We start from the raw sequence: 15,285 nt of genomic DNA on the forward strand, positions 1-15,285 counted from the left end.
AGGCACACCTTGACGCACATTTTAATTGACTTTTTGTTGTGTGAAAAATCTCAATGACCTTTTGAGTAGCAACCATAATAGACCCCAATTGCCAGAAGAGACTCCCACACATGAAAATTGTTTTATTGTCCTTTTCACCTTTCACTCACTGAGTAATTGTTTTGTCTTTCAGGTTGTCGTCCAGGAAATGGGATACATAGATCGGATTATTCACTTCTTTGTTGTGAATCAAGGTGAGTGCACATTACATTGTAGGTCTCTACTCTGTAGCAGAAAAGCAATTAGTCGGATAATTTGGCAAGAGCAATATGGAGAAGAAATTAGGCAACATTAGAGGAAAACTTGACCCATGAAGCTTTTTGTGGGTTTTTTTTTTGAAAAGACATTACAATATATGAAAAATTCCTCGCATAAAAGATTCGCGCGAGATACGGTGTGGACACACCTTGATGTGATCTTTGGGTACTCCCTGGGTGTCTTCTCAAAGCCACAGAGACCAGATAAAAGCTACTATATATGCCTATTGAACCTCACAAGCAATCTGGTATTAATTGCACAGACCCCCATACATTTTGTGATGGTATTGCATAATACTTCATAATTCTTATAACTCTGATAAATTCATTCGGAGATGAATAATAAAATTCCCATTGGCATAGGGTTTTCTATACGGCACAAAAGATTATCCTCTTATATGGGCATGTGAAGAAAAAATTGAGTCAGTGGGACGCGAAGAAGGTGCGCAAAAAAAGATGTTTATTGTCAGCACAGATGGAGATGCTTCAAGTACCTTTCAGACATTTCTTAGACATGCTTATGCTTAAAGAGGTTCAAGTGTACATACTTTGAAAGAAAAAAACTGCCTCTGGATTTGAAGGAGTTTTAAGAGGTTAACGGGATTTGCTGAAGAAAGTAAAAATATTTAAAATATTCAAGAAATTCCGTATAATTTGCATTAAAACATGTTATGAGTCATTATTATTTGCTAAGTTTTCTCACATTTTTTTAAAAATATTTTTGACATTGATTTAATGACGATATTCTACAAATTTTGTTTAAGTTTTTTTTAGATAAGAATGTTAAAGACAATAACTTAAAAACTTGTATGAATTCTTACAAATTAAAAAATAAATAAAATTATAAAATTAAGAAGATAAAAAAATATAAAATTTCCTAAGAACCTCTTTATCTAACTGCGAAAGCTACAGTTTTAAATAGGATATAGCTACAGTTTTAATTGAAGAGTTTTCTTAAAAAGTAATGGAAAAGTCTTTTTAGTAGACATAGTTGATAAACTAACCAACTTCTAATGTCCAACTTCTTTCTAAATTAGGCGATTTAGAAATATTTTATGTAGGATATAATAAAAAAGTTTTACTATTATTCCTACCTAATAGACTTATGTAATTAAATTAATTAATTTAAAAAAAAAAAGTTTTCTTAGAAATATTTGTTATTCAATGTTTTATAGACTCTTTAAACTTGGACTTTATTCCCATCTAACCTCCACTTTAAACGATTTTTTACTTATTTTCATAAATTTTGATTTTAAAATTATTAAGAATGTCAGTTCTCAAGTTATAATTCTTGAAATTTCATATTTGACGTTCTAAAAGTATTTCTTTAATCGAATTCATATAATTTGAATAAAAACAATAACTAACTTTTTTATGCGCTCAAAGCCAATAAAGAAAATTTTCCGATCGTTATGGGCAAATCCGGGTTTAGTTGGTTAAGTTTTTTCCTTTTAAAAGAATGTTTTTCCCCAATATATAACGTTCATTATATTGAATGTAATTAAAACAATTTTAAGGTAATTAATTATTTTTTCTAATTCTTAATAACCTTTAAGTTATAGTTTTTTTTTTCAGACCGGATACGCCCAGATTTTTTAAAAAGTTTTTCTATGGTGTTCTAAAATTCTTTTTCCCCTAACCTATTTTACCTTTGAAGTAGGTACCAAATAAAATTTTTATATGTGTTTTTTTTTCTTTACAAATAGCTTGTTTTGACCGACTTAAACAACTAATAAACATTTTAATTGAAAGATACTAATAAAAAGGAGATTAAAAACTTAAAAAATGTACCAGCAATTAGTACTTTGATAATTGGCCCTCGTGGTTTATTCTCTTGAAGTACAGTCTACAAAATATTTATGAGTTCTAAGTATTTGTTCAATGTTCCATTCTAGATTATGAGAATGAATATTTTGTGGATAAAAGTTATTTTTACCAGGAATTTTATTGATTAACTAAAGAACCAATATGGTCTCTTAAATTCTCTTAATATAATAAAATATGGACATTTCCAGGTTAAAAAAAATATCTATGGTTTCTGACTGAAATAATCATATAAGTTAAAATTAAATTAAATTATATTCAGTACAGCGAAAAATGAATAGTTAATCTATTAACTACAAAATTCACGAAAATCCTTTAACGATTATTGTGTGAGCCAACAAATGGGTTACCTTCCTCCCCAAATATCCTTGAAAAGAACAATCAAGACCTTTTAGAATTTAATTAAGGTAATTAGCGAATCAAATTTTATTTTTGACAATTTTTCCACATTTTTTGCCGGTTTATTTAAAATGAAAATCAATTTTATATCAATGAGTGGAATATCAAAGAGTTTAGTTAGAGGTTAAGGAACTATTACAATATTACTTGTAACCATGATAACACAATCAATTCAACGAATCCTCATTGTAAAGTCAAATGAAATTCTTTTCGTTTTGTCTTGGCATTTCGTCTTTTGTTTTTCATTGAATTTTCATGAATCTTGCCCAAGGTTTTCCATTGCCAATTTCCCATACAGATATCTTCGCTGTATACACTAGAATTTTGCAATTTGATAAACCCCTTTGTTGCAGCTGTGATTATTTATTTTCTTTCTAATAAGAGAAAAATTTTGCACAGCAATTGTCACATGATCAGCCTTGATTGAACAGTCACAGGCTGCAATGTATATGGGAGAGTTTATGACAATTTTTCTCACAAGTCCAAATGCAAGTCCGTGTATGTAATTATATGCACAAGGGGGCAGCATTAATGGTGACTCTTTGCGACTCAGCAGTGCTGCTGAGGCAGCAATTTGATGACTTGGATGCTTTGGAATCTTACAATTAACCCACTTGTGGAGGTGGGTTGTGCAAAAGTGAAGAACTTTGCCTGTCAGAGCTTTTCAATACCTCTTCAAAGAATATCAATTGAAATGCAAAAGGAAATGAAAAAAGAATAAACATGAAAAGATTAAAATCAAAAGGAATTTAGAAAAATGTTTTTTGGGGAATTTAATTGTAAAAATACAACAAATTAATGTTTTTAGGTAAACTAATTAATTATTTAATTGGATTATTTATAAAAAAAATAATTTAATGTGTGTTTCGTGTTAATCGTGACCTATATTTTTTGCAAAAATATGTTGCCAAGTTCATGTCTTGCACTTTTCAGCTAAAATAATTAATTCATTTTCGCGTGAATGACTTGGAATTATTTTGACGAATAAAATTAAATAAATTTTTTTTATAAATTGCGTAAATTGTCTCAAAAAGTCAATCATAACGCGTCCAGTTATAAGAGTTGGTGTCCCACAACGTATAGAAGTTTGTTTATGCGTTGTAATACTATTTGTGAGCAGTATTAGTAGGCAAAGGTGATTTTTTTTGTGAACTTCAGTAATTTGATGCAAAAAAATGGTTATATCTCTGATTCTATAAGGCCTACAGAAATTTCTTGACTAGTTATGGAAAGCTATTGAAATAAGCTATAATCTGACATATGTTTCGATACATTTCAAGGTCACCACTAGAACACAAAATGGCGGATTTTTGTTTCACCAAAACAGTTTTTGGCATTTTTTATCCTGAAGGAATAGTTCTAGAGGTTTCTGATGTTCTAGAAAGTTGTAGAGTTTTGCAAAACCTTTAATTTGATACCAAGTTGAGCAAAATCGGACAAGCAGTTAAGGAGATATGGTTCTTAGAACTTTTCAAATTCAAGAATTTTTCAAACTGCGATATCTTCTAAACGGCGACATAGAATTTCTTCATTTTCGGACTGGTGAAAGATATTGAGTCAGGCTACAACATATCAAAATTTAAAAGATTTGCCTAATGGGGATTCGGAGATATTGCCCCTTAAAGTTAGGCAATTTTTGTTTTTGATTTTAGCGCCTCTTGCGGATGTTTTTGGAACTTGGAATGTTCTAGACAGTTGAAGGGCTTCTTGAAACCTTTCATTTGATACCAAGATGATCAAAATCGGTCAAGCCGTTCTCGAGTTATATTGAAAAAACACTTTTTGCTTTAGGCCGCCATATTTGCTAAACCGCTTGACCGATTTTCAAGTATGAATAGTCGATGAAAACGTCTCACTGAGCTCTACAACATACTAAAATTTCAGACCTCTAGCTGTAAGGGAAGTGGTTGACAGTATTTCAAAATGGTGGACGGCGGCCATCTTGGATTTTGAAAATGCGAAAAAATGAAATTTTACACCCACATTTCTATAGAAAACTTCAAACCGGAAGTCTCTATCTGTTACCGTTCTCGAGATATAAGGCAAAGTTTAGAGTCCCGGACGGCAGGCCGGACGGCAGGCCGGCCGGATCAAAAATTTTCCACCACCATTTTCGTAATGTGGGATGTCTAAAACGTGCTCATACCAAGTTTGAGCCCGATCTGAGGTGGTCGGTTTTTCCGACGATTACAATACTTGGTGTTGGCCACGAAGTGGAACACCAACTAATTAATTTCATAGAACAATATGAATTTATTAATTTTAACAATTTTCCTCTCGGAAAATTTTGTAATATTAAAATTGGCTTTAAATCAATCAATAAAACATGTTGATAAAATTCATAAATGATAATTAAGGAACTTTATTAAAAATATCCTGTCAATTTTAATTTTTGCCATGCATTAACGATAGGGCTTGATTAATTACATATTTGGAATTTATTTTATGTTCAAATTGAACATCGGAACCATATTTAAACTTGATTCGTATTTTTATTAAAAAATAATAATACGAAAAGCACGCAGAGCTTTAAAAGAAACAAATTTAATTTATCTGATAAAATCTCATCACGATTTTATAAAATTTAACACGTTTCCGGAAATCTTCTTGCATCCATTGAATGCTTAGAAAAATAATCTTTCCAAAATCTGAGCTTTTGTATGTAATTATTTTCCATTTTTGCTTTAAAAAATCTATTGAGACGCCTGAGCATTTCCTATCTACATTATTATGTATTCAGCTTAAAAATTTTAAAATAAATTTCGCAAAGGCCATGCTTTGAATTTTGTCTAATCATTATTTTAATTTTGTGATCAAAGAAGCAAAAGCTTTTAATTCGATAATATTGTGATTGATTTTTTCTGAAATTAGTTGAATTTTATTCAAATTCATATTGATAAGGATTTCTTAAATAGTCCTTGATTATTGAATATTGAAAATAATCTCAAAAATAATAATATAAAAAATTCGCTGATATTGGAAATTATTTTTAAAATGTCAAACAAAAAAGTTCCGGCTCCGTACAAAATTTAACTGGAAGATTATACAAAATTAACTTTACTGGAGGTTTTGTTTCGCAGGTGTGGCATTTCTTTATCTTAATTGAATTACATAATTTATTATCATGAACTAGTTCCAGAAAATACATAGAAAGCTCTTTAATATTGAAGAATGCGTAGAGGAATATTCTGGGAGAAACCCAGGATAAAACGTTTGATCTTTTGTTTTATTGAATTAGAAGAAGTTTTTTAAGCAAAGTTATAAATAAAAGATGAGCCAAAAGAGGGTGAAGAGGACGTTGAAGATTCTTCTCATAAACATTAAAATATTTTCACTTTTTTCGGGAAAATAAGAATACTTATTTGGTTGAAATTTGAGGTCAAAAGTCGTTAAAACTTAAATTTAGAATTTCTTAAAAATTTTCTTAGAGACAAAAATTGATTCGAGACATTAGAGAACATTCACAAAAGACTTAAATGCGCTAAAGGCATCAGTCTTATTGCTGTTCTAGAAACTATTAAAGCTCAAAAAAACCACCCTATGCTTTCCTTTAGGGTTGAAAAGCTTAATAATTTTTAATACCTAAAATCAACATATTTTACATAAAATTTAAAGGATTAAATGAATAGACTTCTATTGCTTTCATATCCTTTAATTAGGCTTCCTTTAAACCTTTTTCAGAATTCCTTTAATTTATTCCTTTGAAAAAAAAAATAACTCCGCAAAAATTTTCCACTCATCATTCAAACTATCTTCTTTGCAATAAAATTCCGCGGTCAATGGATTTCAGTTTGTTCGCACATAAATTCCCTTCTATTGCTTCAATAAATCTCCCAAAAAACTTCTTTTTAATTGCGTTGTCCAACGAATTTTCGGTACAATCAATCCCTTGCTGAATACTAAGAACTTTCCCGCCATAAAAGATCAATAAAATCTTTCTTTTGCACCGACGCACGTGGAATTTAAATTAGGAAACCCCCCTGCGGCACACAATGCACGCCGCATAAGATCGCGTGCTTGAGGTTCATAATGCTGATAGAACAAGTTTAAGAACATGTTACGTCTAAATGTGATGCTTGTGACGCAAAAAGAAGAGATTTAAATGACATTTTATCGTTGTTGTGGAAAATCAGAAAGGAAAAACTTCTTTTTTTTTGCTCCAGCATCGAACAAACAAATCATTTTAAGCATTTTAAACGACAAGGCGGTTATTCTTTTTTTTTCTCTTTCGGGCTAATCTTTATTGCGAATTTTTATTGGTAGCATGGTCAAGAGCTAATGCTCGAAGACTGTCATGTTGGGAATTATTTTTCGATTTTTGGTCAACTCTTAAAAATCTACGTCTCAATCAGCAATTAATGAGCAAAAGAAAACGAATCAAGAATTCCATCAAATCTCTGGAAAAAAAAATTGTTGAAATGTGGGATGAAAAATAGAAGGGGTAGATCGTTGAGATTTAAAAGGCAACTGTCAACAGGAAGTGACAGACGATAAAATTAATTGTCATTTCGATGTGCCGCTTGAAAAATTTATACATAAAAAATATAAAAATATATAAACCTATAAATATACATATATAAGTACAATGATGGTCCAGCAGAGTAAAGGGAATGTACTGGTAAGTTTCACTTACGGGCTGTGATTCTTCCTTCAGATGACAGTCAAAGTGTGGTGAAGTACAATGATGATCCAGCAGAGTAAAGGGAATGTACTGGTAAGTTTCACTTACGGGCTGTGATTCTTCCTTCAGATGACAGTCCAAGTGTGGTGAAAATTGAGGTGGATAAATTTTTAGGAATGGCTTTCTCACGCAACGAATCACAGCCAACGCGCATGAGTAAGCCTTTCCCCAGAATTTACACGCGTTGGCTGTGATTCGATGCGTGAGAAAGCCATTCCTAAAAATTTATCCACCTCAATTTTCACCACACTTGGACTGTCATCTGAAGGAAGAATCACAGCCCGTAAGTGAAACTTACCAGTACATTCCCTTTACTCTGCTGGATCATCATTGTACTTCACCACACTTTGACTGTCATCTGAAGGAAGAATCACAGCCCGTAAGTGAAACTTACCAGTACATTCCCTTTACTCTGCTGGACCATCATTGTACTTATATATGTATATTTATAGGTTTATATATTTTTATATTTTTTATGTATAAAAAAGGCGCCCCGCTTCGCGGGGCGCCAATTAGTTTGTTTAAAATATATGTGAATAGGTGAAAGTAATTGTTGATGTAGCAAAAAGGCAGAAGGCGGCCATTTTGAATTTTGAAATTAGTAAAATCTGATAGGTCATACCCACTATATCTAATGAAACTTCAATCGAAAAGCCTCTATCAAGTACCGTTAAGCCGATATAAGGCAATATTACAACAATCGGTACATATGGAAACCTGTTTTGGTCTATATCTCTGAAACCGCGACATAAATTTTTTTTATTTTTTTTTTTATTAAAAGGTGTACCTATCACCTATAACATACTAAAATTTAATCGAAATCTATCGTCCAGTTTTTGAGATCTTAATCGAAAACTGGTCGAAAACTCATCGAAACTTTGGTTTTTGATTGTAGGCCCTCTAGCGGTAACTTTTGAAACTTCCTATGTATAGATAATTGTAGACCTTTTTGAGATCTTTCATTCAAAACCGGTTTGGTTAAAATCGGTCAACCGGTTAAGGAGTTATGGCCGACTTTCGATAAAAGTCTATATTTGCTAAACCGCTTGTCCGATTTTTGGAAATGGGGTATCGTTGAAAAGGTCTTAAGGGCCCCTACAACATATTAAAATTTCAGACCTCTAGCTATAATAGGGGCTGAGATATAGCAAAAACAAAATTGAAAAAAATTCAAAATGGCGGATGCAGGGGTGGGGGGTCGAATTTGATATCATAGTTGGACGACTTCCAGTCGATAATTGAACTTTGCCGTTGACCGCAAGTCTCTATCTATTACCGTTCTCTTCTAATTGAGCATCAAACTACGGACGGACGGACGGCCGGACGGACGGCCGGACGGACGGCCGGACGGACGGCCGGACGGACGGCCGGAAAAGTTTTTCGGCGCATACGTTTTTTGGAATGTGGGGACCCTAATTCGTGCTCATCCCAAGTTTGAGCCCGATCCGACGACCTTGAGTTTTAGAGTGGACACAGAAGCTGTGCTATTCTTTTCTTCGAAAGAATCACAGCTAAAAGGGCGCTAAAGTGCAAAAATTGAAAAACTTTTGCATAAAATATGAGAAAATCTGCAAAATTAACCTTCAGCACTGCAAAACTCGTTTCTGTGGCTATCTCAACGCACAATCAATGCAAATGTAAACAAACAACGAGTGATCTCATATTATTTTTTTTACAAATTGCAGATCCCCGCACCAAAGATTGGTTTCTTTCGGGTTCAGTGGGGCCACTATTCACAATCTTGATCACCTACCTGTATTTTTGCATCTATGCGGGGCCACGATTTATGAAAGATCGCAAGCCGCTGCAGCTGAAGAACACACTCATAATCTACAATGCCATTCAAGTGCTTCTCAGTGTTTGGCTCGTCTGGGAGGTGAGTCTCACTGTAGTCTTAATCATTCGCCATCACACCACGATTGTCGTGCGATTTTCATGATCAGACAAAGTGCAGCATAAATTGTTCACTTTGTCAGGTAATTTCTCATAATGGACAACATGCTCACAGACACAAATGTGATTTGCATCGCGGAAATTCTTCGCAAATACCATGCACAAATCGTATCTAATACAAATGCTGGAGAAATGCAAAAAATTCCCTGCAAATCGCGTGAATCATACACGTGAGTTGCATACAATTAAGTGGAGGCGCCTGGTGAATCGCATGCAATCGTCGTGGGAAGCTTCAGCAATTTCTTTTCTTATTAATTTTTTATTGTCCTTTTTTTTTAAATTCAAGGGTCTCGAAGGTGGATGGCGGCAGCACTACAACTTCCGGTGTCAACCCGTTGACTACAGCAGGAACCCAACGGCAATGAGGATGGCACGTGCCGTCTGGGCGTACTACATGTGCAAATTGATAGAACTTCTGGACACGGTTTTCTTCGTGCTGCGCAAGAAGCAGAACCAAATTTCCTTCCTGCATCTCTACCATCACACCCTCATGCCCGTTTGTGCCTTCATCGGACTGAAATACTTTGCCGGTGGACACGGTGAGTTTTTTTTTAAACTAATCAGCAAGTTTTTTTTTTTCTTTTTTCGAAAATTTTTTAATGACTTTTTATAAATAATGGGCCTAATTCAGCGACCAAGAAACTCTTGAAATCTTTGAATTTTGTACTGAAATTTCAAGATTTCAAGCGAATTTCAAGGGTTTCTTGGTCGCTGAATAAGGCCCAATATCTATTTTTTTTAAGATTATTGAATAACCTTTTTGCAAAATTTTTATTAGGCTTAATATTTTAAATTTTCCGCTAAAAAAGAAAAGATGAGAGTTTTTGATTAAATTAAACCAGATTATATTTAGTACGCTTGGCAAGTTACTTTGATGACTTTGAGTTTATAAAAATGACTTAAAATATTTTTATTTTCACAAACAGTTCAATGGGGTTAGTTGGGTCAGTTAATGAAAGAGATTTAATTTTTTTTTAAAGGAATTTAAAAAATTTAATTGTAGAGTTAACTTTTCTGAAATTAAAAAAAATCCTAGGCAAATCAGAGTTAAAAGTAATGAAGAACTGAAAGATAATGAAAAACTTTTTTTTAATTAAACTTTATTATTAATTTATTTTTGAATAATATTTTCTGAATTTTCAAGAAGTTGATAATTTATTTAAAAAAATCATAATTCAACGACCAAGAAATCTCTGAAATCATTAAATTGTAACAAGAAATATTTTCAATTTTTATGAATTAACAGTTTTTAGAAAATTATGAAAACAGACTATTTATTTAAAAAAAATAAATAAAGTTAAATATAATATTAGTAATTATTCTTTTAAAATTAAATATTTAAGAGTTTATTTTCATTGAGAATTTTCTCCAATATTTTCCATTTTCTTCACAAATACATTTTAAAGCATCAAAGGAATTATTCATAAAAAAAGAGATTTCCCCAAAATTTTGTCGCCCAGTGTTGGCATGCTATTCAAAAATTCCTTTTCCGAATATTTTGACTGGAGATTTCAATCAACAATATCAATTAAGAGCAGAATTAAGAATTGGCGGGAGTTTCCTTTTATGGGGAATTTTACGTTTTACTTCACAACTTTTAATATAAGAATTCAACCATAGTCTAACCAAAACACTGCGATCAACAACAACGCGTACATATATTTAATGCCTGCGGGGTATGAAAATTCAGAACAGTGTGGGTGACCTTCTGCATTCATTGGATGCGCTGTGAAATCACTGACAAGTGTGATGAAAAAAAAATTAATTATGACTCTAAAAGGTCGCACAATTTTGAGATTAATCACAATGGACATTTTCTGTGGTGCGTATGTATTAAGGAAAAAAATGCTAAAAATGAAAATTTATGGCTCGAGGTACTTTGCCAGGTGTTGCAAAAGACATTTGAAAATCTTTCCCCCCTCTGAGTGAGAAGCTGGTTAAATAAATTCTGAATTACTCTGCGAGACAACAGAAGACGATTCATTTGATATTTTATACCATAAATTTAATAAATTAAATGAAAAAGTAGCAATATTGGTAGAAATTGGTCTTTGTTGAAATCTCAAGGAGGATCAGACTTGATTTTTTTTTCGTGCCCAGGAAAAGAAGAATAAAGAATCTTATTGTAACTGACGAGGAAATCAAAATTCGCCGCTGTGTCAGAGACACAAAAGAGTCATAAAAATGTAAAATTTTAATTGTTGTGAATTTGTGCGGAGATGAATAACGAATGTATTTTGATGATCTTGCCCGATCTAGGAACCCTCTTGGGGCTCATAAATTCCTTCATCCATGTGATAATGTACATCTACTACATGCTTGCCGCAATGGGGCCAGAGGTCCAGAAGCATCTGTGGTGGAAGAAATACCTGACAACACTGCAAATTGTAAGTAAATCCCGGGAATTCCTTCGCATCTTTTATTTATTTTTCATTTTTTATTCATCATTTTCTCTTCATCATAAAACCACAATGAATTGACCAACACACAGATGCCAAGGCAATCCGACTCTATATAGCATATTCCACTGAATCCTCCATTTGCGGATCTTCCTCTCATTCCCTTTGACACTCCTTCGTTGCATCAGAGTTGCTAAATTGAGAATTATTTCAGATAAAGATCGGCGATAGAAGAAAAATGAAGGAAAATCAATTCCTTTGCGGAAAATGTATCGCAAAACCCAGAAGTAATTTGGAAAATGAGGCAATTATGTGACGGAGAGAAAAACTCTCATGATGAATGTCACAAAAACGTTTAATGAGAATAATTTCTCATGTGTTGTAATTGCGTAGACGCATTCAAAGTTCATTCACTTACCGTTCACACGATGGATTTTAATTAAAGCTTATTGATCGAGATTATTTGTTTTTTAATTAAAAATGAATACTGAAACTTCCGGAAAAGCTGGCTATTCTAGACTAGTAGACAAAGTCGAATATTTTAATGATTTCAAACTAAAATTATATATCGACTAACCACAAGAATTTTTTTATTTATTTTTTTTTGCTTTAAATGACTTGTTATGCTCTCTTTTTTGCTAAAATCGACTATTCTATTAGTTAGTAATTATAAAACAATTTAAAAAATTAAATGTTCTTCATTTCTAACTTTTCTAATGGAATCATTTCAATTTTTGTCCTTAAAATTAGTTTCACTTTGGTGAAATTTAAATTATTAAATCTCGAAGAAAAGATTCTTATGCAGACCCTGCAGACCACATGGGCTTAGCCCCCTGCATGTAACCTTTCGTTTTTAAATTATTGTAGGGAATGGTCAAAGATCCAGGAAAAATGTGGTCATATCTAGGAAAAACCCCCTAAAAATGTTTAGTGATGAAAAATCACTAAATAATAAGCTTTTCTAGCGCATTTAGCCAACAAGTGTTATACCAAATGAAAGGGAATTAAAAATTCTACATTTTATGTAAAAATAAACTATTTCTGTGTAATATTAGGGGGATAGACAGTGAAAGAAAAATGCTCTGTAAGAAAAAGTTGAGATTTTTCACTTTCCATGGAGTTTTAGAAAATCTTTAAATTTTGTACTGAAATTTCAAGATTTCAAGCGAATTTCAAGGGGTTTTTGGTCGCTGAATAAGGCCTAATATCAAGCATTGATATAACTTTAATTTGACACTAATAAGAATATTCTGCATTTGCTAGAAATTGAAAAATTAATCAATATAGGGGAACCTCTTAAGGCCTTTTTCAATCCGCTATTAGTTAAAACTGCTAAAACTTTAAATGTAGAAAGATATGGGAGTTAAAAGAGCACTAAATGGGCTTTAAAATGATACAAAATTTAAGAATATTCCTTTTTATTTTATGCCATTTTTTCTCACTCTGCGCGGACCTTTGGAGGTCCGAATTTGGCCACGTTTCCCAACGAATGATATATTTATACGTTCTTCAGGAAAATTCGTATGTTTCTCAGCAGTTTTCCGGGTAATGATCATATTAATCTTAAATCTTTGACCATTTAGACATGAAATTTGGTTATATGCAGGGGGCTAAGCCCTTGTGCTATGCCTAAGACTCTTAATAACTCCCAAATAAAGTTTAAACATTCTTAAGTTCTCACAAATTCTTAAAATTCTTCTTTCTATCGTCTAATCATTTCAATAAATAAGCAAACGTCCGGGTTCAAATGAAATCTGACTAAATCCAGAAACTCCCTAAATGGCTCTAAATGGCTCTAAATCACTCAAACAATCCCCAGAACCAAAGAAATGGTTATCTTGTTACCTAAAACGGCCTGGAATTTCTGTTTACTTTTCGCATCACCTGAAAATTCCCCAAAAATGCCTTCCTACGCATAGATTTTTTACTAAAAAAAAAGAGAATGAAAGAAAAAATCTCCATGTCCGGTAAAATTTAATAATTAATGTTACCACATTAGATTTTATGAATAATTCATGAGGATCATAAGCTTGATCACAAGAATATAGTTTTATACACTATTATGCGTTGTCTCTAAAGTAAACTATACAAAAGACCAGATAAATGTGCTCTATGCTGGGAATCTTGCAAAATCCAATTTATATTTCAATCTGTACGCAATTCAACTCCACACTGATGCAGATTGCAAAGTGCACCGCGAGTTGCATTGTGGGGTTGGTACACAAACAAACCAAAGTGGATGACTTTGGAGTAAAATTGCGTGCAAAAGTGGAATGACTTTGCGCCACAGATAGAGCCTGGGTCATGGCCAGTCGTTGCATTCTGTGCATAAGACTAAAATGCAACTGCAATGATGTTTTTGTTTTCTTGCAGATCCAATTCCTCATCGTCTTCATTCACACCATCCAAGTGCAATTCCAGCCAAATTGCAACTTCTCCAAAGGCATCGCGGCGCTCCTCACCATCAATGCGGGTCTCTTCACCTACATGTTCAGCTCATTCTACATCCGGAACTACACAAAGAACCGCTCCAAGGGCGCCCTGGATGCCAAACTCAAAGCGCAGGAGCTCAATCACAACGACGTGAGCAAGTGCTCGCTGGAGGTGAACGGGAAGGCGAAGCTCCAGGAAGATTTCTACCCCACACCCGCCTCACCCATCTACGAGAAGCTCAAACAGAATGGCCACATACCGGATATGAAGAAGAAAGCCTAACGACCGTTGCAACGCCTAAGAACTTTTGCTTTCTAAATTTCTTTTATATTGTTAAGCTAGAGAGTTTTTTTTGTTGTAATTTTAGAAGGGAAAAGAGATGATTTTATTAAAAAAAGAAAAAAAGAAAAATGTTGCTGTGAAAAGCCTCCCATGTGTAGGATTTAGAGCAATATGTGTTTTCCATGTAATAATTTTATAAATAATTTTAGTTATGAAACGAAGGGGTTCAGTCAGTGGCTGATGGCTTTCCCGAAGAGCTTTATAAATAACTTACAATTTTAGCGGGAATTTAAGCACTAACGGTTGCTCAATGTTTGAAGGAATAAAGAATGTAAAAAAATTGTTAAGAAAACATTGGAAAGAATTTGAAAAAAGAAAAACTTCTTATTTTAGAATGAAAAATTATTAAAAGAAATTATATAATTTTATAAAAATTTCCCTGAAAGGTTATTTAAAATTTCAAAAGAAATTAATCATTAGAAGATTCAAAAAAAATTGTCAAAAGTTTAAAGTTAATGCCGAAAATTTTAATTTTCAAAAAATAAAAAAATATTCTTCATAGGTATTTAACTTTTTCAAAATCTTGATACAAGAATTAAAAGTTATGGCTAAATCAAAGCAAATTATTTTTAAATATTCACAAAAAAATTTTTAAAAAAAGTATTTTCAAAAACGAAAGAAAAGCTCGAAATATTTTATTAAAAATTGAGATAAAATATTTGCAGATGCCGCCGAAAAGCGAAAAAACTCCCTAATTACCCTTTTAAAAAAATCCTTTAAATACCTAAAAAAAAAACAAAAAAAAATACATAAAATTTTTTTAAAATAAATCCTAAAAATTCATTCAAATTCCTTGCCCAGTGAGCAACCTTTTAGTTCACATCACTCGATCATTTCGAGGCACTTCTTCGTATAAAGAAAATAAAACATATTTTTAGGTTAAAGTTGTGTGATAAGTTTAAGAATATTTTTTTTGTAGCGTATCCTCGGAGTTTTTTCTTGTCGCCTTCATTGCAAT

General features: G+C 32.6%; 1 protein-coding gene across 1 annotated transcript in view; it reads left to right on the forward strand.

Moving 5' to 3' along the window:
• LOC129787103 (elongation of very long chain fatty acids protein 7) overlaps positions 1 to 15,206 on the forward strand; it is a 30,130-nt gene extending 14,924 nt beyond the window's left edge. Inside the window, exons 2-6 of the mRNA XM_055822423.1 lie at positions 173 to 233; positions 8,886 to 9,076; positions 9,440 to 9,692; positions 11,413 to 11,540; positions 13,926 to 15,206. Of these exons, the coding sequence (XP_055678398.1) occupies positions 173 to 233; positions 8,886 to 9,076; positions 9,440 to 9,692; positions 11,413 to 11,540; positions 13,926 to 14,267 (975 nt within the window). The 3' untranslated portion in view covers positions 14,268 to 15,206. The remainder of the gene's footprint in view (positions 1 to 172; positions 234 to 8,885; positions 9,077 to 9,439; positions 9,693 to 11,412; positions 11,541 to 13,925) is intronic.
• The last annotated feature ends 79 nt before the right edge of the window (positions 15,207 to 15,285 follow it).

This window comes from Lutzomyia longipalpis, chromosome 1, assembly GCF_024334085.1.
Source record: "Lutzomyia longipalpis isolate SR_M1_2022 chromosome 1, ASM2433408v1".
Lineage (NCBI taxonomy): Eukaryota > Metazoa > Arthropoda > Insecta > Diptera > Psychodidae > Lutzomyia > Lutzomyia longipalpis.